The 25,159-nt window shown below is 41.6% G+C and overlaps 1 protein-coding gene across 1 annotated transcript in view; it reads right to left on the reverse strand.

The window, feature by feature from the left end:
• The window catches only part of LOC141273764 (protein ELYS-like), a 113,995-nt gene that overhangs the window by 49,173 nt on the left and 39,663 nt on the right, over positions 1 to 25,159 (reverse strand). Inside the window, exons 12-22 of the mRNA XM_073686102.1 lie at positions 23,045 to 23,173; positions 22,878 to 22,968; positions 22,686 to 22,775; positions 18,706 to 18,846; positions 17,963 to 18,067; positions 16,116 to 16,209; positions 15,071 to 15,188; positions 11,484 to 11,540; positions 11,069 to 11,215; positions 5,506 to 5,693; positions 5,225 to 5,369 (exon numbers count right to left, since the gene is read on the reverse strand). Coding sequence (XP_073542203.1) covers positions 5,225 to 5,369; positions 5,506 to 5,693; positions 11,069 to 11,215; positions 11,484 to 11,540; positions 15,071 to 15,188; positions 16,116 to 16,209; positions 17,963 to 18,067; positions 18,706 to 18,846; positions 22,686 to 22,775; positions 22,878 to 22,968; positions 23,045 to 23,173 — 1,305 coding nt within the window. The remainder of the gene's footprint in view (positions 1 to 5,224; positions 5,370 to 5,505; positions 5,694 to 11,068; positions 11,216 to 11,483; positions 11,541 to 15,070; positions 15,189 to 16,115; positions 16,210 to 17,962; positions 18,068 to 18,705; positions 18,847 to 22,685; positions 22,776 to 22,877; positions 22,969 to 23,044; positions 23,174 to 25,159) is intronic.

Consider the following 25,159-nt stretch of genomic DNA (forward strand, 5'->3'; position numbering starts at 1 on the left):
ACAGTGGTTTTCCCCCACATAATGGGTATCGGCGTGCTGAGGAGAAAATTGCACAACAAATTTTGGGCTTTATTTTTTCTGTTACACTTGCGAAAATAAAAATTGTGGTCTAAAGTAAAATTTTTGTGAAAAAAAAAAAATGTTCATTTTTTTCTTCCACATTCCAAATATTTGTGTGAAGCACCTGAAGGGTTAATAAACTTCTTGAATGTGGTTTTGAGCACGTTGAGGGGTGCAGTTTTTAGAATGGTGTCCCTTTTGAGTATTTTCTGTCATAAAGGCCCTTCAAAGTCACTTCAAATGTGATGTGGTCCCTAAAAAAATGGTTCTGTAAATTTTGTTGGAAAAAAGAGAAATCACTGGTCAACTTTTAACCCTTATAACTTCCTAACAAAAAAAAAAATTGGTTCTAAAATTGTGCTGATGTAAAAGTCGACACGTGGGAAATGTAAAAGTCGACACGTGGGAAATGTAAAAGTCGACACGTGGGAAATGTAAAAGTCGACACGTGGGAAATGTAAAAGTCGACACGTGGGAAATGTAAAAGTCGACACGTGGGAAATGTAAAAGTCGACACGTGGGAAATGTAAAAGTCGACACGTGGGAAATGTAAAAGTCGACACGTGGGAAATGTAAAAGTCGACACGTGGGAAATGTTATTTATTAACTATATTGTGCTACATATCGCTCTGATTTAAGGGCATGAAAATTCAAAGTTTGAAAATGTCTTTTTTTTTTTTACAAATAAATGCAAGTCATACTGAAGAAATTTTACCACAATCATGAAGTACAATATGTCATGAAAAAACATTCTCAGAATCAGGGGGATCCGTTGAAGCGTTCCAGAGTTATTACCTCATAAAGTGACAGTGGTCAGAATTGTAAAAACTGGCCTGGTCATTAATGAGCCGACCACCCTCTGGGGGTTAAAGAATCTGTCACCAAATTTTTGCTATGTAATCTGAGAGCAGCATGACTTAGAATTTGGAAAATTAGAAATTTTGAAACTCAGAATTTACTGTCATGGAGCCAGATAGCTAGGTCACAAAAAAATAGTTAAGCATTTAAGACGTTAACATAATTTTTCCAACATTTCTTTATTTTGCTTGGCTGTTAGAAGGCTTAAAAGTTAAGCAGCAATTTTTTATAGACATTTACAAAATCTATTTTTGAAGTGACTGAGGGGCATTTATATTGGAAACCCTCAAAAAGTCATGGTGTCCCCTTCCTGACCAGGCAACATTTTTCAATTCTGACCGATGTGTGGCAATAATTCTGGAATGCGACATCATATCTCAGTAATTATGACACATATTAGTGGTAAATTTAGGTCAATATGCTTTGTGTTTATGAAAAGATTGGAAATTTGACAAGTTAAAAAAAAAGTCAAACTTTTCATTTTTATGCCTTTAAAAAAAGATGGTCATACCACTAAAAATAAATAAACTAATATTTGCCACATGTCTACTTTACATAAGCAACTTTTTTTTAAAACAATTTTTTTGTTACGTTACAATTGTTAAAAGTTTATCAGCAATTTTTCATTTTTCCAACAAAATAAAAAATGTTGGTTTTGTAAATTAAGTGACTTTGAGGTGCCTATGTGACAGAAAATACCCAAAAGTAACACCTTTTAAAAACTGCACCCCTCAAAGTCTTCAAAGCCACATTCAAGAAGTTTATTAACTCTTTAGGTGCTTCGCCGGAATTAAAGCAATATGGAAGAAAGAATAAATACAATTTTACATTTTTCCCACAAAAATGTTGCTGTGGTCCCAAATGTTTCATTTAAATCGAGAAAAAGGAAAGAATGTACCCCAAAATTTGTTGCAATTTCTCCCAAGTACACAGATACTCCATATGTGGAGGAAAACTACTATTTGGGCGCACGGCAGGGCTTGGAAGGGATAGAGCACCATTTGACTACAAAATTGCCTTCAATAGATAGTTAACTCCATGTCGTGTTTGCAGAGCCCCTATGTGCCTAAACAGTGGAATCCCCCTGACAAGTGACCCAAGTTTGGAAATTACACACCTCAATGAATATTTCTAGAGGTTTGGTGAGCACCTTGAACCCAGAAGTGCTTCACAGAATTTTATAAAGCTAACCCGTGAAAATGAAAGATCACATTTTTCCATCAAATATGTTGGTTTTGCCCCAAACTTTTCATTTTCACAAGAGAAGCAGGAGTAATTGGGCAACAAAATTTGTTGTGCAATTTCTCCCGAGTACGTCGATAACCCATATTTAGGGAAAAACTACAGGCAGTGCTCGGAAGTAAAGGAGACATATTTGAATTTTGGTGTGCCATTTTGACTGGAATTTATTGGAGAAACCCCCCACAAGTGACCCCATTTTGGAAACTACACCACTTGAGAAATTCATCTAGGGGTGAAATGAGCATTTTTAACCCTCAGGTGACTCACAGAATTGTATAATATTGGACTGAGTAAATTGAAGAAATTGATTAACAAATTGGATAAATTTTTCGAGTTTGCCAATACCCCATATGTGGTTGAAAGCTAGTTTTAAGGCAGAGTGCAAGGCTCAGAAGGGAAGGAGCACCATAGGAGTGCAGATTTGCTGGAATGGTTTGAGGGTGCCATGTTTCATTGGCAGTGTCCCTTACATTGCCAGTTAAACAGACACCACCAATAAATTTCCACACATTACAAACTACACCCCTCAATAAATTCATGCAAGGGTGCAGTTAACATGTGGACATCACATGTGTCTCACAGCATTTTATACCATTGGGTGGTGAAGAAACAATTATCACATTTTTAACACTATAATGTTGTTTTAGCCTTAAATTTTACATTTTTATAAGAATTAATAGGAAAAATTGCACAACTACCTGTGAGGTCCATTTTTCCCCCAGAGCACCAATACCCAACATGTAGCAGGAACTACATTTCAGGCACAGTGGAAAGCTCAGAAGGGAAAGAGCACCATATTGTAGTACAGATTTTACTGTTATGATTTACGGGTGCCATGACCCACTGGAAGAGCCCCTGAGGTGCCAGAACAGCAGAACCTTACCAATAGTGACCCACATTTTACAAACTACACTTCAGTGAATTCACCCTACACCACGGGTGTGTCACAGAATTTTATACCATTGAGCAGTGAAGAAAAATAATTTAATTTTCCATTTTCACACAGGAAAATGGGTAAAAATGGTACCAAAATTTGCCACACAATTTCTTCTGAATGTGGCAATACAGCACTGCTTAGCCATACAGCGAGACTCAGGATGGAAGGAGCATTATTTGTCTCTCTGTGAACAAGTTATAGTAGAATGTGTCACAGAATAATACCTGATGAAGACACCCGAGCAGTCTCAAAAGATTGCTATTTGTTACCATCTTTTCAGTTAGCAATTAAAAGGCATCAACCACTGAGGACTCTTAAATTTGAATATTTTTCTATCTACTGTCTAACACAGTAAAAAGATATTTTTTATCCTGTATTCATACCACAAAAATGTTGTTTTACGAGGGAAAATGGGTAGAAATGGTACCAAAGTTTATCACACAATTTCTGCTGACCAAGCAATACCTCATATGTGGCTATACAGTACTGCTTACCCACATGGTGAGACTCGGGGGGAGGAAGCGCTAGGACTCTTTGAGAATAAATTATTGTAGAATAGTTTGTGGACTCCACATACAGAGCCCAACGTACCAGAAGGGCAGAACCTCCCCCTCGAGTAACCCTATTTTGGAAATTACACCCAATTGGGAATTTATTTACAGGTGTAGTGACAATTTTAATGGATGATGCAGAGTTAAAAATGCAAACCTGCCATTGTAGTGCCCATACATTATGCCCAACCTGTGCTTCCGGAAACATGTACCCCGTAATTTAAGCGGGCCCTCAACGCTACAGAAGTGCCAAATTTGTGGACGCTAAACGTGGTTTAGGCACATTGTGCAGCTTAGACGGAGGGGGGCATTTGGATCTGGGAGTGCAGAATTTGCTGGATTTCTTTTGCGGTGAGCAATTTCACTTTTCCAGAGCCTTTGTGCAACCAGTAAGGTGGAAACCCTCTATATTTCCACTGACAGGTGACGGACCTGAGTGGGGACTTGTTTTTTTGTGAATTAAATCAAAGCTTTTATTGGGAACATTTTACATAACATTTGGGATCACATCTATACTGTGCTCTACGTTGAGCACTTACATTGGGGTTTCCATCTAAATCTCCGAATGATGTGATTCAGATGAAACCCCTGAGGGATCCATTCTCCTCTATGATGATGCAACAGAGTTCCTCTGTACTCGGTCTGGTCTCTCATCATAGAGAGCAGGATAAATGTGAGCTGAGCCTTACTTAAATCTTTAGGAGGCAAAGTGAACAAATCAACAGAATTGGTTTTATTTTTAACGCCTTCACTGTGGGTCAGCATGATTACAGAGACACCAGGTTTATTACTTTTTTTGTGTTTGGCCACTTTTGCGCCCTAAACCCCCCCCCCCCTTTTATTAAAAAAAACACAACAGTTTTTGCATCCCCATATTTTGAGAACTATAATGTTTGTATATTTCTGCTGACAGTCATGTGAGGACTATAGCTTTTTTTTTTTTTTATTTCTCCACTGATGAAGCTGTATGGCGTCTTTTTTTTGAGGGAGAAGATGACGACGTTACCAGCTATTTAAATACGTCTTTTTTATTGCATTTTGTTCCACTTTTTTCAATGGTATGATGAAAAAGCATAGTTTGACATTTTATGGTGTTCACTGAAGGGGTTAAATAGTGAGTTTTATAGTGCGGGTCGTTTTGGATGTGGTAATACAAAATGAGCACTTTTTCGTTTCTCTTTACAGACATATACATATTTATTGAATTATTTTTAATTTTTTGTTCTTATTTAAAATATTTTTTCAATTTTTTTTTTTACTTTACTTCATTCCTTTATGGGATTTTACCTTTTATTACTCTGATCACTGGGATAATGCATTACACCTGTCAGTGTTACACAAACAAAAGACTTTTAGGCCATCCTTCTTGCATGGTCTAACAGGCCACTGTAGCTGGCAGACGGAGGTCATTATTTGACCTCAGATTGCCATGACTGCCATCAGGAGCCCGTGTTTGTGTCGCAGGGGTGCTGATTGGGTGGGAGAGGGCTTCTAAAAGCTGCGATAGCGAGAACGAGACAGACAGAGTAAAGAAACTTTCTACAGTCATGGTTATGCTGGCTTTATGGCCTCTTACTTGTTCAGAATCTGTGAAGGCAAGCTTCAGCAAATCTTCCACAAGCCCCATTTCTTGACATGTTTCATACATATGTTTCAGCAGCTCTTCAACATTCAATCGGCTGGAGTGGAGCTTTTGCAGATTCCAGGCCTCAAAAATGTGCCTACAAATTGTGATAGGTCATTAAATATACAGCCAGTGGATACCATAAACCTATCGCTGTGCCCCAATTCATCATGATTCTTTAATTGTCTAAAGACAGCTAGAAATTAACATGTGACAAAGGCAACAAAACTTACCTGTTTTCTAAAAATACAGTCATGTGACGTTTGACCTCTGCACTGTTGAATATTGGAGGCTTCATAGCTAGAATATAGCGTAGGGCCAGTCTGTGGTCTCCATGGCACATTAAGGTCTCTATAATCAGATTGTGCTGCCATGGCATTACCTTACTTGTGGCAGGATGGAGCAGACAGTCCACTGAATTCTAGAAGTGGAAAAAAGATCTGTTATTCTTTCTTAAAGGGAACCTATCACCTCCAAAAAACCTATTTCTCTGTAAAATGAGTGGTAATAATGGCCCTCTGCAGACTGACTGGCTGCTCTGCAGAGCGTCAACTGCAGGGACAGTGATTCCAGTCACGCTCACTGTATGGACTAGCAGCTCCCTGCACCATCCTATGGAAGAGAGCAAAGAAAAAGGAAAAAAATCTACAATAAAACTTAACCCTTTCAGGGCATGGTGATTTTTTTATTTTTGCAGTCATTTTTTTTACCTTTCGCCATCAAAAAATGTATGAGGGCTTATTTTTTACAGGACAAATTTTAATTTTGAATAGTGCCATTCATTTTACCACACAATATACTGAATAATGGTAAAACAAGCTTCAAGTGGGTTCAAATGGAGGAAAAAAAATGCATCCCAATCCTCCATTATTGGATTTTATTTTTTTTGAGGGTGTTCATTTGGCGGTTGACGGCAGTCCGATTACAGTGATACCAAACATGCAGCAATTTCTCTATATTTAACTAGAGACTTTGAGAACATGTTTCATGTGTAACTGGACACAATGGTTGCAGTGAGGAATAAATATGGTTTTTTTCTCATTTTGGCTCTGTTGCGATGATATTAGCAATGTATTTTGCACCTAACAAGTTAACAATTGTTAAGTGCAAGGGGGTGTTCTTGTTTCCACAGGGGGTTGTGCACTTTTCCTCCAATCATAAGCAGGCAGCAACAAAGCATATAAAGAACACCCCCCACCATAGCTTAGAGCAGGTTTCTCAGTGTGCGATGTACCTCTTCTAGCCTAACCTCCTGCATGAGTGGCAGTGTGCAGGGAGGGGCAGTACAGCGGAGTTTAAAGGGAATCTGCCACCCCCTGGGAGATAGCAGACCTCTAATATGGCCATACAGGGGATAGAAAACGTGCTTTTATAAAAACACATATCTCTGCAATCAGACCTCTACTATGGGCCATACAGGTAGTATAGAGTTACTTTTCTATAACCTGCATGCCCATAGTAGAGGTCTGATATCACCGGGGGGGTGACAGATTCCCATCAGACCTCTACTATGGGCCATACAGGTAGTATGGAGTTACTTTTCTATAACCTGCATGCCCATAGTAGAGGTCTGATATCACCGGGGGGGGTTGCCGGATTTCCCATCAGACCTCTACTATGGGCCATACAGGTAGTATAGAGTTACTTTTCTATAACCTGCATGCCCATAGTAGAGGTCTGATATCTCCCAGGGGGGACAGATTCCCATCAGACCTCTACTATGGGCCATACAGGTAGTATAGAGTTACATTTCTATCACCTGTATGCCCATAGTAGAGGTCTGATATCACCGGGGGGGACAGATTCCCATCAGACCTCTACTATGGGCCATACAGGTAGTATAGAGTTACTTTTCTATCACCTGCATGCCCATAGTAGAGGTCTGATCTCACCAGGGGGGGGGGGGAGTGACAGGTTCCCATCAGACCTCTACTATGGGCCGTACAGGTAGTATAGATTTACTTTTCTATACCCTGTATGGCCATAGTAGAGGTCAGATATCTCCCAGGGGGGGACAGATTCCCATCAGACCTCTACTATGGGCCATACAGGTAGTATAGAGTTACTTTTCTATCACCTGCATGCCCATAGTAGAGGTCTGATATCACCGGGGGGGGTGACCGGTTCCCTTTAAATGTGTCCCATAAACCCTTCTGTCAGCTCTTTTCTAATCACTGATCGCACTGCAGACATAAACGGGATTACATCCTACTCACTGACAAACCTGCTCTACGCTATGGTGGGGCGTGTTTGCTATGTTGCTGCCGGCTTATGGATTGGTCAGCATCATACAGGTGTAAGAACCATACGTCACCAGTGACATCTCTGTGATAACTCATTAGGGGTAAAATTTAAGAAAAAAAAAAAAAAGAGGAAAAAAACACAAAACAAACATTTTATACTGCTGTGCAACCATTATTATATCCAGTTGAACATGGAAAATTTGGTGACCGGTCCACTAAGTGGTCTTAGAAAGCAAAACATTATTTTGTGTTGCCATTTTCCTAGACTCTTGTGTGCTATCCTGACATTTTTATTGAAACCAATTTTGTGTACATATAATGCACGGTTTGCTTATTAATTACTTTTTTCCAGGTTGGTGAGGTGACCCAAAAAAATGAAATTCTAGCTTTTTTTTTTTATGGGTTAATGGGTTAATTCGTTACGTATTTTAATGGACTGTACTTTTATGAATGCAGCAACAACAAATGTTTTTGTTCCTTTATTTTTAAACTGAGGAAAAGGGGGCGATTTTAATTTATTCAACTTTTAAAAACTTTTTATTCACATTTTTGTGAAACCGGTGATCGTTTATAGCACATACAGTAATGCAGTATATACAGTGGGGAAAAAGTATTTAGTCACCAATTGTGCAAGTTCTCCCACTTAATAAGATGAGAGGCCTGTAACTGACATCATAGGTCGACCTCAACTATGAGAGACAACATGACAAAACAAATCCTGAAAATCACATTGTCTGATTTGGAAAGATTTTTTTTTTCACATTTTGGTGGAAAATAAGTATTTGTCAATTACAAACAAGCAAGATTTCTGGCTCTCACAGACCTGTAACTTCTTCTTTATGAGGCTCCTCTGTCCTCCACTCATTACCTGTAGTACTGGCTCCTGTTTGAACTTGTTATCATTATAAAAGACACCTGTCCATAACCTCAAACAGTCACACTCCAAACTTCACTACGGTGAAGACGAAAGAGCTGGCGAAGGACACCAGAAACAAAATTGTAGCCCTGCACTAGGCTGGGAAGACTGAATCTGCAATAGGCAAGCAGCTTGGTGTGAAGAAATCAACTGTGGGAGCAATAATCAGAAAATGGAACACATACAAAGACCACGGATATTCTCCCTCCATCTGGGGCTCCACACAAGATCTCACCCCATGGGGTTAAAATGATCTCCAGAATGGTGAGCAAAAATCCCAGAACCACACGGGGGGACCTAGTGAATGACCTGCAGATAGCTGGGACCAACTTTACAGGCTACCATCAGTAACACACTACGCCACCAGGGACTCAGATCCTGAAGTGCCAGACGTGTCCCCCTGCATAAGCCATTACATGTCCGGGCCCGTCTGAAGTTTGCTAGAGAGCATTTGGATGATCCAGAAGAGTATTGGGAGAATGTCATATGGTCATATGAAACCAAAGTAGAACTGTTTGGTAGAAGCACAACTCAGCGTGTTTGGAGGAGAAAGAATGTGGAGTTGCATCCAAAGAACACCATACCTACTGTGAAGCATGGGGGTTGCAACGTCATGCTTTGGGGCTGTTTCTCTGCCAAGGGACCAGGGCGACTGATCTGTGTACAAGAAAGAATGAATGGGGCCAAGTATCATGAGATTTTGAGTGAAAACCTCCTTCCATCAGCAAGGGCATTGAAGATGAAACGTGGCTGGGTCTTTCAGCATGACCATGATACTAAGCACACCGCCAGGGCAAAGAAGAAGTTTCTTCGTAAGAAGCATTTTTAAAGGTCCTGGAGTGGCCTAGCCAGTCTCCAGATCTAAACTCTATAGAAAATCTTTGGAGGGAGTTGAAAGTCCGTGTTGCCCAGTGACAGCCCCAAAACATCACTGCTCTAGAGGAGATCTGCATGGAGGAAAGGGCCAACATACCAGCAACAGTGTGTGCCAACCTTGTGAAGACTTACAGAAAACGTTTGACCTCTGTCATTGCCAACAAAGGATATATAACAAAGTATTGAGATGAACTTTTGTTATTGACCAAATATTTATTTTCTCATAGTTGAGGTCTACCTATGATGACAATTACAGGCCTCTCGCATCTTTTTAAGTGGGAGAACTTGCACAATTGGTGGCTGACTAAATACTTTTTTTCCCCACTGTAGTTGAGATCGTGGTATTAAGAGGACAATGACAGAATCTTCAGCATACCACCGGCTGTCATAGTAACTAATCGGTCCCCACCAGATTGGCAGCAGTGTTTAAATTGGTAACCATCGCAACGGAAACTTCTCTCCGGCAGCGGCTGTTAGAGACTGATGTCAGCTATGTCTTACAGCCAGCATTAGCCAAGTGTGGAAGACGCTCAGCTCCTAAGTCCCCTCCACACATGCGGACCCCTTCCTAGGATGTGAATTCATGTCCTAATTCTGGAAAATTAACTTTTTTCATCCCTTTCTCCAGTAAGCTTTCCAGACATGATTCCATAGCCACTTACCTGCAGATTACCACTATATATGCAGATAAATAGCATATTTTTTTGGAGGTGACAGGTTACCTTAAAGATGTGCAGAAGCCGGCAGCTCAGAGAAATGAGTAATAAAATCCTTAAAAGCAGTTGTCTGGGACTTTGCTAGTGACGGATTATCGTTACGATAGGTCATCAATATCTGAATGCTGGGGGTGTGACATTTAACTCCCCCCCACCAATCAGATGCTTTAAGTGTCAGCTGTGGAGCTGCACAGCGCCATCAACTGTAAAGTGGCCACAACCTGGTACTACACATTTGCCGCCTGTACAGTACACGGAATAGACTACTGTGCAGTTGTCGGACTGTGTAATTCCGCTTCACAACTGAGTACGTCTGGCTGCCACTGGCAACTGGAAGAGCTGATAAGTGGGGGTGTGGAGAGTCTCACCCCCAATGATTGGAAACTGGTGACCTATCCTAAAGATTGTGAATCAATATTAAAGTCCCAAACCCTTTAACATACATAACATCAATTATAGACTATATATACATAGACACACACTGTATATTCAATTGCCGCAGCGCCTTGAGCAATGACGATGCTGTAGTTCCCAGCGGGTGACAGGTTGATGTGGACACAAGACAAGAATCGCAGACGTCTGCTCTGACAAAATAGTAAAGGCTGCAGTCAATACGCTGCGGATTTGCTGCGGCAGTCATGTGAAACAACAATGTCACCTGCCAGAAATAGCAGCGCCTATCTCGCTTGACTGCCAACCGTTGCGGAAGACTAATATACATTACTTTTCATTTCTAGGGGGAATGGAGTTAAGGGTTTGTCGGTAGTGGACAACCCCTGTAAATGAAGTGTGTATCTGAAGTAAAATGGTATGGATTGTGTGGAAGGACAAAACTCTAAATTCCCCGTTTTCTATTAGAGCCAGATCAGCTACATGTCAGCATTTCTGAAGGGGTTTCTTCTTTATAAAGCAAAGTGAAAAGGTATTTTTACTGAACCGGTTGAGTTCAGTAGAATTACCAGGATGATATTACCAGCCCAGATATCTACACAACCTTAAGGGTACTATAATAATTAAAAATACAAGTAAACAGTAAAAACAATACCTGATAATCATTGTGATCCAGAAGCCAAAAGCCTTGAGTAAGTTTTATTAGACCACAAGGGATGGAAAAAGCTGCGGGAAATGATTCTATGGAAGAATCCAGCTTATCTGAGAACGAGTACATGACATCCAACAAAAAATAGACCATCTGGTATACAAGTGGTTAAGGTTATTTGCAATACATAGTCTTGTAAATAATTATAAATGTTTTGCACAAAACTATATGTTTTGGTTTAGACAAGAGAACTCTAGCTTAATTTGTGAAAGAAATTGGTGAACTTTTGGCCCACAGTGTTGCACTTTAAGCCAGGCCTTTTCCACTAAACCATACGCCTTTGTCTGGCATAAATCACAAATATGGTGGAAATCATGAGACCTTTTTGTTTTAGGTCATCTGGTAAACGGAAAAAGGATACAATTGTGTGTTTGTTTATTTCATCTGTATCTTCTAGTAGATACACGTCTAGAAGTGCCTGCAACACACAGTGTTAAAGATCAGTTAGCAAGAACGAAAAAAGTTAAAAAGGGGTATTCCCATCTCAAAGATCAAGCAGTAGTTATAATATTAGCAAATACCTCCAATTAAAAATTAAGTATAGTTCTTCAGATTCACTATGTCGCTTACCTCATGTGCATCCATGGATAATACCACTAGCAACTAACTCACTATATGATTTATCATAACCATAGATACCCAAGTTACTGGAATGACAACTGACAACGTGCAGGGATGGTCAGCTGTAAGAGACAGCAGCCATCGTGATTCAGCGCAGTGACAGGACCTCGCAGCGGCGTACATGAACAGCAGTTTGCGGGAATGCACTACCCTAAGTGCCGTACATATATGGCAGATGTTGTGAAGGGGTAAATAATACCATATCGTATATCATTCTTCTTCCGAGTTAAGTTGTATGACTATCATATTTTCTGTGCATGATTATAGGGGCAGCCATCCGATATGATGCTCCATTTCTAATCGGGGATAAATGTTCCTCTTTGGGAATGAAAGTTCCACGTTGGTGTGGGTCCCAACACCCAGACACCAACCGATTAGCAAGTCATCACCCATACTGCAAATAAGTGATAAAGGGGCTGTCCGGTTAAAACTAGTTGAGAGAGATGCTTTAGGGAGATAAAAAGTAGCATAGGACTATTATGAAGAAATTGAACATTTGTAAGTTTCAGCTTTACTTTTTTTTTAAATTTTTCATACTACTATATTGAAAGAATAAGAAAAAAAATCAAAAAAGATGTTCAACATACCATATAAAGTACTGAAAAATGGGAAGACAACAGCAATGTGACCCAGTATATTCAATGAGAAAGGGATTTTACAGTAAGAAAAATGCAATTTTCACAATTCTATAATTGCGAGTTACAGGACCGTGAGCATCCCAGAGAACGCCCAATGGTTGGGGAAAAACAACAAATAACAAACCGCATACCAGACTGCAGCACCATATATCACAAGTTGGCAGAAGCCATAGTGTAAATCTTGTAAAATTTTACAAAAAGTGTGGACAGAGGCCAGATAGCAGCCAACCAGACTGCCCAGGAGGCTCCGACCAACCTTGTGGAATCAGCAGTAATCTTGAACAGTGGAGATTTACCCTTGGTCTTGTTAGCTTGCATAATAGCGAAACTGATCAATATGGGAATGGTTGTCTTGGAGGTTGACCAGCCTAGTGTGACCCATCAGGGATCACAAAAAGAGAATTGGATCTCTGGAAGATTTCCATAAGAAAGATAGGCCCTAATGGCTCTGACCATATCTAGACAGAGGGAAAACACTCACAGGGACCAGCAGGAGGATAGGCACAAGGAGGGGAGAACAATGTTATCATTAATGGGGAATGACTTGATCAACTTTTGGAAAACAATGTAGCACAGAGAACAAGAACAGCTTGTCCTGATAGGGAACAAAATAAGAGAGCCCCGCAGGAAAGGGAAGTGTGCTCAGGCACGCTATCAATGGAGGTTATTGCCACAAGAAATCACACCTTTTGTAAAGAAATACGAGACACGCCACAGAAGCATGACATCAACTTGCTGCCACTTTTTAGAGTCCTGAACTTTTATCTGAGGGATACTGAATGAGAGAAGAGCAAGGTAGTGGCTCTAGACACTAGCTACCTGGGCTTCAACAGAGGGAGGTATAGAAAATTTGACAACTAATTACTCTGCAAGGAGAAAATTACCTCAAACCTCCTAGAGGAAGGCACGAGTCAGTCCGTACTGCCATTCTTTGGTAAGAGCATCACCAAGTCTTCATGGTTGGAAAAGAGAATGGTTGCCGGACTTGACGGAAGGAAACTACTTTTTGGGAAGGAGAGGAGGACACTACTTACTTGACTTCGAGGGTGGCCCTCATTGCCCAGCAAAGGTCATGCAATGCAGAGGCTAGCTTAGTATTCTGCTCAGACTCAGAATCACTCAGAGGTAACCCCTGGAGAATCAGACTGGGCAGGGGCAGACGCAATCTCATCCGCGGTGGCACTGTCCGAGGAATGCCAGAGGATGTGTGGGAAGAAATCCTATGTCTTGTGAAAGCATCTGTGCATAGGGAAGTATGCGCCTCAATTTCTATGTGAGACAGGGCAGAATTACTCGACTTAGGAAAGAAAACATTGACACGCAAGTTGGGCTAGCAAGCGATCTAGAGAAATCAACTGTGGACTGGGAGAGGGTGGCCAGGTTACTTTGAGCCAAAGTCAAAGATCTGGCACATGCTGCTCAGTTCTTTAGGGGAATCTAAGGGGTTGTGAGTAGGCGAAGCGTTAAGGCAGCCTCACTGACCACATGATAAACATTTGTCACAGAGCAAACAAACAAAATAGGTGACCAGTGCAACAGGGGGAAAGCTTCCTAAAATAAGTTCTCCCTTGGAAAAGGACATGGCACATAGAAAAAAATTAAATAGGACCAGGACGACGCCTAAAAGTACCAGGGAGAGGTTCAAGAGCCGTAAAATCACAGAACTGCGTCCCAAAATTATGTTGGCAGCAGAAAGGTGGCTGGAGCTGTAGAAAGGAGGTGTAGACGAACAGGAAGATCAGATGGAGGCAAAGGAGAAGCCCAGGACTGAAAGCCAGTAAAAAAAAAAAGTGACCGTCCCACAAACAGCGTGAAAAGTGCCCATTGACAACAAAAAGTCAAGCCTCAGATTATCCCGAGCAGGGAGAGCGAGATAAAATAGTTTTATGATATAGCACTACAAATTAGATTTTGAAAATTAGGAAATAAAAAGGAGACAATCCCCAAACAAACCCAGGAGGAAGCCCCTAAGGCAGAGGTTTGGAGGAGCAATTCAGTAGGCAACAGTGCGATTTGGGGGAGGGTGGGTTATAATACTCATCCTTCCAATTTTTTTTTGGAAGTCCACAGGCTAAACCCTTCAGGAACCTCTACGGATTAGGGGCTCAATAGCACTCCACTGCAGCATCAGCCTTGGTGGATCGATGACCGGCGGAGATGGATGAGGAATAAAAGTTATTTCATTGAGTTGCTGGACAACCTTCTGTTGCCCGCTAAGCATTAGGAACTTTACATCAACTTCAGAGGCAGACATTTGAAATAGTAGCGATATATCCAATAACTTTTGTTAAAGCTACCGGATAAAGTATAAAGGTCTAAAACTGCAATGGAAAAAAGGAGGGAAAAATGTTCCAGCTTCTAACATCCAAGAATTTATTGAAGTAATCGATAAAAAGATGGTATGAAAATGTTTTCAAACGCTTAAAGAGGACCACACACCAGAACCTTTACTGATCATAATGAAGAGTCCACAGCAGAAACAGATCAGATACTTTCCATGCTGTTTTACACTGAACATGCATTTCAATGAGGTTCAGTTGTAAGTTCCACTTCAGCACCCAATTAGCATTAACACTTTGGAAGAGAAAGAACTTGGCCTGTGATGTATAGTTAAATGGGTTTGAAGTGATTGGAACAGTACTAAACAGTTATGGCATAAACATAAGATTGCCTTATTGGTTTTTCTTACATGCAAGGTAGCAGGTGGATATTTGCCTGAGCCACCGTCTCTCTTCCATAAATGCTCAACTCTTTCTCCAAGCCGAGAAATCAGGTTATCGATCATCAAGGTAGAATTCCATTTACCTCTGTAACATAGGAAACATAAAAAGTGTTACCTTTATACCCCTAAAAGCAATAAAAAAAATGTTGCGCAATATTATTAATCAGTTTGTATAACTCCTTAAAGGCAAGGGTCACGTTTGGCCTTCAGAACAATTTTTTAATTTTGTAATCTCTGCCTTCCGAAAATGTCTGAGAAGTTTTATTCATCTGTTATCATGGCCATATACATTTACAAATTTAAAATGTTTTCTTATATTTAATTAAATGTTACTTTTTTTCTCCCCCTTAACAGTCTCAGATTTGGATGTTGTCAATAAGTATTCAGCCCAGGGTCATTTATATACGGTCAGACCTGGACACTCCAGCGCTTCTAGAACCTTGTAATTGTGGCTTTCCAGCAGCACAAAGTAACATGTAGGTCGGACAGCAATTAACAGCCTCTGATCTATACAGAAGAACCTAATCCAATCCGGTCCCAATGATGGCATTTACACCAAAAGCTCTCTGCTCCAACTAAAACGTGTGCACTTTCATGCGGCAGAAATGGGGTGATGGAGAAGGATGAATGTGTTACCTAGCATGCAATTTTTGGGGAATAAATCCAATAAAAGGAGCAAGACTCTTTCCTTTAGATTTTTCAATTTTGTGTCAAGGGAAAAAAAAAAAAAACCACCATCAGCAAAGGGCTTATTCAGACGTCTAAGCACAGACGCTAATGCACAGACTGGCTGCGGGTCTCCAGACCCAAGCGTGACAGCTTCATGTATTTCTATGAGCCGGTCACTCTCGAGTCTGGAGAGCAGTGGCCAGAATGTGCATTGCAGCTCCATCTCAGACAGTTTTTATGGACGTCTGAATGAGCTCCAATAGGGATTTCTGACAAACTGACTAGAAAAAGTGGTAGGGAACTGAAGTCCGTATTACAGAAAACAGAGCAACATTTTCACTACCTAGACAAATGCTCCAGCTTTTTCCGACGCTCAGCATAGTAGTGCTGAACCAGTTGATAATTGTAGTATGGCCTGGTCAACTGCACGGCTCCATCTGACCAAATGAACAAGGAAAAAAAAGGGAGAATAAACACAAGTATATAGCAAAATGAAAAACAAAAAGTACATTCATTTTGTTTTGGTCAAGAAAATCGTGACAATTGCAGCAAAACATTTATTAGTTAAGGGGGTTGTTCGGTCACAACAAATTTGATGACCTATCCAACAAGGCCATTGGCTAATTTAAAAAAAAAATTCTTGCTCTAGATCAAAAGTGCATAATCTGTGGCCCAGGATACCCTTCAGTGTGCCCTCAACCATGTGCTTGGTCATATGTATTTTATATGTCATGGAGAAGACCAGCGAGGCATAGCACTGAAAGGGAAGGTAATTATGGTGTGCTGTGGGGTCATTTCTGGGGGAGCCGTATTGTGGCAGAATGTGCGAATCCTGATTCCTGTAGCACAGAAAGGAGTAGATCAGATGAAGAAATGTCACATGCGTGAATGGCCCTTATATGCATTGTAGATGATGGGAGAAGGGAAACACTCGACTGTTTCAGTGTCCTACACACAGTACAGACAAAAAGTTTGGACACACCTTCTCATTGAAAGATTTTTCTGTATTTTCATGACTATGAAAATTGTCCATTCACACTGAAGGCATCAACAGGACAATGACCCCAAACACATCTCCAGGCTGTGTAAGGGTTATTTGACCAAGAAGGAGAGTGATGGGGTGCTACGCCAGATGACCTGGCCTCCACATTCACCAGACCTGAACCCAATCGAGATGGTTTGGGGTGAGCTGGACCGCAGAGTGAAGGCAAAAGGACCAACAAGTGCTAAGCATCTCTGGGAACTCCTTCAAGATTGTTGGAAGACCATTTCCGGTGACTACCTCTTGAAGCTCATCAAGAGAATGTCAAGAGTGTGCAAAGCAGTCATCAAAGCAAAAGGTGGCTACTTTGAAGAACCTAGAATATAAGACATATTTTCAGTTGTTTCACACTTTTTTGTTAAGTATATAATTCCACATGTGTTAATTCATAGTTTTGATGCCTTCAGTGTGAATGTACAATTTTCATAGTCATGAAAATACAGAAAAATCTTTAAATGAGAAGGTGTGTCCAAACTTTTGGTCTGTACTGTATACTACAATGTATAGAGCTGAATGCATGGTCTCTTACTTTCTGGTCAGCAAACCAATTAGAATGGTACCTCTATTTTCCTCACGAGTGGGAGCTCTATAAATTGATCCAGCAACTAGTTGTTATTTATGGCACATACTTTCAATATAAAGTAAATGTCTCAGAAGGTAAGTCTTTAGTACTATTGCAGGCCATGGAGTTGGTTCGATCAGACCATGTTGTTCTCGGACCCAAAAAGGCTGTGCATTGGAGATGTTTTCTGCCCTGAAGGTTTATGCCGGGGTCCCACTAGCTTATGGCATCAGAAATGCTAATGAGTGTGGGCTCCTGCTCTGCTGGGAGCGTTAGCTGAGTGTCAGTGCCCGGATTCTCTCGCATGAGGGGATCGCAGCACAGCTGGAGAGGGGACGGAGAAAGTCATTTCTCCATCTCCTGTTGCCGGCGGGAATCGCACTGCACTCGGGTGATATCCAAGTGCAGTGTGATGTTTCACACGCACCCATAGACTTATATGGGCGCGTACAATCCAATTCTCGGGTACAATCGTTTTCGCATGAGAAAATAATCGCAGATGTGAGCTACACCATAGGGTAACATTGGGGTGAGTGCAATCTGATTTTTTTATTGGATTGAACAGCAAGTGGGAGCAAGCCCTTACCTGGGTTATCTGGCAGAAGACCACAACGACAAAACCAAAGGACTACAGAGGCATAGTGACTTAAGAGCTTGGTCACTGAAAGCTTATTGGTTAAGTTAACTAATCCTAATGAAGGAAAATAGGAAATGTTCAAGTCAAATAATGTAGGAAATACGTTAAAATATTTTGCTGTATTTGATACACATTACTTATTTGATGATACTGCCTAGGGCAAAAATCCGCTGACAAATGAAAACTGCATTAGACTGGGTAGAAGCCAAGAAGAATAATTGTCAACTTGATTTCCTTAACTTCTGGGTACTAGAAAAACTCAATGAAATGCACCCCATGGTGAGGGAAAGGGTCTATGTAGAAAAAGTTACGTTTTTGTAGGGTTCTTAGCATTTTGTCCTAATCACAAACTAATTCAAATGTTGATACTGATTGAGAAACCTGCTGACATGGAAGAAGTTTGGATCTGAAAGGATGGTGGCAGCTCAGCACTTGTAGCACTTCAGCTGTGACTGCCCGGCCTCTGACTCCACTTGCAAATCCAGCAACAGACACTCACTGCTGAGTGGTCACTGCTCTCAAAACCGAACAAATTCCCATTTGTTTCATCCGTCGATAGTTTTTATAAGTTTTAGATTTCGTGATGATAGGCAAACTTAAAATTCTAGCTTGTTTATATTATTATAATTAGAGTTGTTATGAAAAAACAAAGAAAAACAAAACACAGATGCGTTAGGTAGACCTCTGTGTACCTTGTTTTGTAAGCTCTTTGGCCTCTTTCCTAAAACAGTTCAAGACAATTGTAAGGTTACTGAGGCGGAGCTGACAGTGGTGTAGAGACTGGAGTGTCTGAGAATCAATGAAATGGCATGAACCATCAAAAAGCTGTGCACCTGCGGGAGAGAGAACACGTTAGCTGATGATCGGCCTTATGAATGTTTACCATAGAAGGCTTATTCCAGTTCTGCACTACGATCACACACGGGCTTAGTTTGATACAATAGAAATATCACAGCTTTGTCATATGTGCTCAGTGTGAACCTGCTTTCATCTGTGAAGAGCACAGGGCGCCAGTGGCCACTTTGCTAATCCTGGTGTTCTGTGGCAAATGCCAAGCGTCCTGCACGGTGTTGGGCTGTGAGCACAACCCCCATCTGTGCATGTCGGGCCCTCATACCACCCTCATGGAGTTGGTTTCTGACCGTTTGTGCAGACACATGCACATTTGTGGCCTGCTGGAGGTCATTTTGCAGGGCTCTGGCAGTGCTCCTCCTGTTCCTTCTTGCACAAAGGCGGAGGTAGCGGTCTTGCTGCTGGGTTGTTGCCCTCCTACGGCTCCCTCCACATCTCCTGGTGTACTGGCCTGTCTCCTGGTAGCGCCTCCAGCCTCTGGCCACTACGCTGACAGACACAGCAAACCTTCTTGCCACAGCTTGTATTGATGTGCCATCCTGGATGAGCTGCACTACCTGAGCAACTTCTGTGGGTTATAGAGTACGTCTCATGCTACAATGAGTGTGAAAGCACAACCAACATTCAAAAGTGACCAAAACATCAGCCAGAAAGCATTGGTACTGAGATGTGGTCTGTGGTCCCCACCTGCAGAACCACTCCTTTATTGAGTGTGTCTTGATAATTGGCAATAATTTCCATCTATTGTCTATTCCATTTGCACAACAGCATGTGAAATTGATTGTCAATCAGTGTGGCTTCATAAGTGGACAGTTTGATTTCACAGAAGTTTGATTTACTTGGCGTTATATTCTGTTCTTTAAGTGTTCCCTTTATTTTTTTGAGAAGTGTGTGTGTGTGTGTGTGTGTGTGTGTGTGTGTGTGTGTGTGTGTGTGTGTGTGTGTGTGTGTGTGTGTGCGTGTGTGTGAGAGTGAGAGTGTGTGTGAGAGTGTGTGTGTATGTGTGTACATACACACATACACATGCTGTGCTCCCCATCAACCTGCTCAGAGCACAGCAGGGAGATCATCAAGCTGTTGTGCTCTGATCAAAACACACAGAACAGGAAGCCGTGCTGCATGGGCGCACAGGGAAGGTAAACACAAGTGTTTTTTTTCTATATGCATTGTATAGATGGGGGCCATTTACACCAGGATGGAGGGGCACTATGTGGGGACATCACCCCGTAGGGAGGGGCACTATGTGGGGCCATTATACTGTATGGAGCACTAAATGGACCATTATTGTAAATAAGCCCCTGTACTTTGTGTTACCCACACCTCATTGTAGATTGTAAGCTCTTACGAGCAGGGTCGTCATTATTTTTGCTTTAATTATTGTATTATCTTTAACCATGTTACTTATGACTGTTGTATATGTCCCTCTGAATTGTAAAGCGCTGCGGAATATGTTGGCGCTATATAAAGCTTATTATTATTATATGGGGCCATTATACTGTATGGAGCACTATGTGACTGATGAGCGGTGTAGTTACATCACCGCTCATCACAGCCGCCGGGTCTCGTGGAGCACATGGGGACCTGGAGTGGCTGCTGCTACAGCCTATGGAGCGTTGCCATGGACTACGTCGGACCTGCATGGGAACTTTTTTTTTTAAATAAATTGGTGAACGAGGGCCAATGTCTTATCTATTTCTCTCTTTATTTTCTTCAGGTTTCCATTTGTGGACTACGGAGGATTCCCTGGACTACAGCGGACCAGCATGGAGTCCCCCCCCACCACCCCAAAATAGATTGGTGAACCAGAGAAAGTGCCGGGGAATGTTTTTTTCAAATTAAATGTACTTCTCTGTCTGTGTTTTTGTCTTTCTGGGTTAGTAGTGGGGGTGTCTGATAGACACGTCTCCATTACTAACACCAGGGCTTGATGCCAGATGTGATTTTTGACAAATCACAGCTGTCAAACTCAACTACCATAACCCTGATTGCCACCGCACCAGGGCAGTCGGGAAGAGCTGGGCAAACCACTATAATTGGCGCATCTAATGTGATGCAACACTTTTACGGCGGCTGTGGGCTGGTATTTTTAGGCTGGGAAGGGCCCAATAACCAGGAACCTTCCCAGGCTGATAATATCAGCACGCAGCTGCCTGCTTTACCTTGGCTGGTTACCAATAATAAGAGGAACCCCACGTCGTTTTCTTCATTTATTAGGGTAAACACCCTTTAGTGCCAAACGAAAGGCACTAAAGGGTGTAAGTTTATTATATGTAGAGAGCTTGTGAAATTATATATTTACAGGACATTTATCCATTCTATTACACCACTGCTCCCATAGATGTGGACAGAGCAGGGGTACACATTTCTAAGGGAGTAGAGGTGTAATGTGTGACCGTGCTCCGTCCGCTTCTATAGGAGCAGTGGTTTAATGTGTGACCCTGCTCCATTCACTATATTACTGCTCCCATACAAGTAAATAGAGCAGGGTCACACATTACACCATTGCTCATATAGAAGTGGATGGAGCAGGTTCACACATTTCTAAGGGAGCAGTGGTGTAATACAAGACCCCGCTCCGTCCACTTCTATGGCAGCAGTGGTGGCAAGCGTGACCCCGCTCCGTCCACTTCTATGGCAAAAGGGTCACATATCTATCTCCAGCTTATGATACAGCGAGCAGCACCAACTAACAGAATCGGAGCTGCCGGCCATCCTCGGTGACAGTCTACTTGTCAGTATCACTGACAGTGAGCAACAAAATGTGAGATACGCTCCAGACCGGTGTATCTAATCTAATCATGCACAATACACCCCAGACCGGTGTATCCAATCCCATCACGCGCAATACGCCCCACAGTGATGCATCCAATCCCATCATGCACAATACATCCCACTCCGGTGTATCTATTCCTATCATGCACAGTACACCCCAGACCTGTGTATCCAATTCAATCATGCGCAATACGACCCAGACTGGTGTATCTAATCCCATCATGCATCCTTGTACTTTTTAATGACACCATTCTACCACATAGTGTACTGGAAAACGAGTCAAAAACTGCAAATACGGAGAAACTGCAAAAAAAAAGTACAATTCCACAATTGTTTTTTTTATTTACCATGTTCCCTATATATTGTAAAACTGACCTAGCAATATGATTCCCCAGATCAATACAAGTACGCAGCTACCAAACATGCAGGTTTTTTTTTTTTCCTAAACTGGAAATTTTTTTTAAAAAAAAACAAAAATAATATCACTTGTCGCCATTTTCAGAGACTTGTAATGTTTTCTTCATTTTTCGGGATCTGGGGCTGGGTGTTGGCTTATTTTTGCGCTCTGGGCTGATGTTTTCATTGATACCATTTTGGGTTAGACGCGATGCTTTGATTGCCTCTTATTGCATATTTTTGCAGTGCTCCAGCATGTATTGCGGAAATGATGATTCTCCTATGAGTGATGGCCACGAGACAATGGTCACAGGATATTCACACTGTCAGGCACGTGGGTCAGCAGACCCCCGGCTGTCATGGCAACCCATTGGCACCTCGCGATCACATGACATGCTTGTGGTAGGCAAGTGTTAAATCCCACTATCAGCGATTGTCGGCGGGATTTAACAGGTTAACAGCCGTGGGTGGAGAACCGCTGCATCTGCGGAGGCACTTGATGGCTGATTAAATCAGCCATCAAGTGCAGGGAAAGATGAGAGCTCAGCATGCGATCTCACATTAAAGGCAGGGACTCTACCATTGACATATATATAAGAGTCATTACCTCATGTACAGTATATACTTACAAAAAAACAATACAAAAACTTACCAATTCTGTCAAAATTGGTTTTCGTAAGGACCACTTTATCCCACGTCCATTCAAGCACAAAGCGAAGGTTTGGAGCTGACCTGGGTTTCTCTTCAAAGTGAATTACACAAGTCAGAACCAGGTGAGAAAAGTCAAAATAGTGTATTTTGCACAAATAGAAATGTGAATACATTTTTTGTTGTTTACACTTACCTTCTACAATCCATTGCTTGATACAACGAGTTAAAAGACTGATGGAGCTAGTTTCAATGGCAGCTGATAACACAGCTTGTAGCTGTTCTTCCTAGATATCAGATAAAAGCTGTAAAGGCTGAATTTTATAGGAAGTGAAATACAACATGGCAGTAAGGGGAGCTTACCCGAGTCAGGCTGGAAGGCTGAACATCAGCAAGGCTTGGAGACAGGAGACCAGCTACTAAGCATCTGTTATAACCATCTGCAATCTCTTCATTCAAAGATGATCCAATATTCTTTAAGTAGTGCAGAGTCTTAAAACAAATAATGCAGTATGATATCTTCACCGCTAGGACAACCAACATTGTAACTAAGTATATACCTAGAGTTCACCATCACTTTATATTGGAAATGAATCTACATGAAGCATTAAAAGCACCAATTCATTAAGACGGGCGTTTTTCACGCTTGTCTTGATGGAACACCATAAGCTCATCATAAATTTTACAAACAGGGGGGGGGGTTGCCAAACTCCGTCTCTCCAACCTTTTGTAGCTGGTAGATTTGGGTGTGAAAATGACAAAAGTTGCTAAATTTTTGAGCAGCCTCGTGTTGTACAAAAATGTTGCGACTTTTCAAGGCTTTTTACACCAGACTTAGAGTGAAGGTTTAGTTACTCATTATAGGGACCCTGTCAACAGGTTTTTACCATATGAGGTAAGACCACCACCTTCCAGCCCTGATATACAGCAGTATAACAATGCTGTATACATGCCCCTAACTCAGCCTGCAAGACAAGTAGGCATTAGTCCTACCGGTAATAGTGTTGTCATGATGGACTCCTGGAAAACCTATCAGGAGGTCGTCCTTCGTATCCTTGATAGGGACAGGAACACACAAGAGGATAAAAGGCTCTCCCTCCACCCAAACCCCAGTAATTTTCCAAGTACCACACCATGACGGACGCACTCTATTTTATTTAGTTTCCTTCTATCTATGTTACCTTCACAGACGCAGACTGGAATGTTAGGGAGGGAATGTAATAGGTGCTGTCATGATGGACTCCTGGAAAACCTATTACCAGTGGACTAATGCCTACTTTCCAGAATGTCCCTCCTGACATCACCATCAGGAGAATACCAGAGTATACATTCAGGGTGGGACTACTACTTTGAGGACTTTCTTCTGAAGGCCATTTTTTGGCCTGATAGAATGTCCAGTTTATAGTGTCTGCAAAAGATGTTCAGGCTTGTCCATGTTGCAGCTCTGCAAATCTGGTCCACCGAGGCCCCTGCTCGTTCTGCCCGTGATGTGGCTACTAGTGTTGAGCCACCCCCGTAGTGTTCGGGTTCGGTTCGGTTCGTCGAACACCGGGATGTTCGAGGAACTGTTCGTCGAACTGTTCGTCGAACACCTTAGAACACCGTCGAACACCGTTAAAACCAATGGCAGGCAAACAAAAACACATAGAAACACATAGAAAACACCTGCAAAGGTGTCCAAAAGCTGACAAACTGCTCAGAAGACACTCTCTTTAAAAAAGCCGGCCGGCAAATTCAGCAGCGGCATACACCGGTACCCGACAATTTAGACAAGAAGGAATAGAGCATCACACATAGATTAGATAGATAGAAACATGTCAGTCACACATATAAGAAGCACAGTGACAGTGTTGGTTACTGCACTTGTCATTTAGTGTAAAGGATTTATTAAAAAAAATATTAGTGTTTTCATGCACCGTCTCTTTAAAAAAGCCGGCCGGCAATTCAGCATCGGTACCCGACAATTTAGAACAGAAAGAATAGAGCTTCACACATAGATTAGATAGATAGAAACATGTCAGTCACATATATAATAAGTACAGTGACAGTGTTGCTTACTGTACTTGTCATTTAGTGTAAAGGATTTATTTAAAAAAATAATAGTGTTTTCATGCACTGTCTCTTTAAAAAAGCCGGCCGGCAATTCAGCAGCGGTACCCGACAATTTAGAACAGAAAGATAGAGCATCACACATAGATTAGATATATAGAAACATGTCAGTCACATATATATGAAGTACAGTGATAGTGTTGGTTACTGTACTTGTCATTTAGTATTAAAATAAAGGATTTATTATTAAAAAAATTGGCGTGGGGTTCCCCTTAATTTTAGGCTCTAGCGGAGGTTAAGCAGACGGCTGGGGCAGATGTTTGAAGCCTGGGAAGGGGGTAATACCCACGGAGCTTCCCAGGCTACTAATATCAGCCCCCAGCTGAATACATAGCCTTTACTAGCTATTAAAATGGGGGACCCCCCAAA

Source organism: Phyllobates terribilis, unplaced genomic scaffold, assembly GCF_046119375.1.
Source record: "Phyllobates terribilis strain yellow unplaced genomic scaffold, ASM4611937v1 Scaffold_5__5_contigs__length_657084704, whole genome shotgun sequence".
In the NCBI taxonomy this organism is placed as follows: domain Eukaryota; kingdom Metazoa; phylum Chordata; class Amphibia; order Anura; family Dendrobatidae; genus Phyllobates; species Phyllobates terribilis.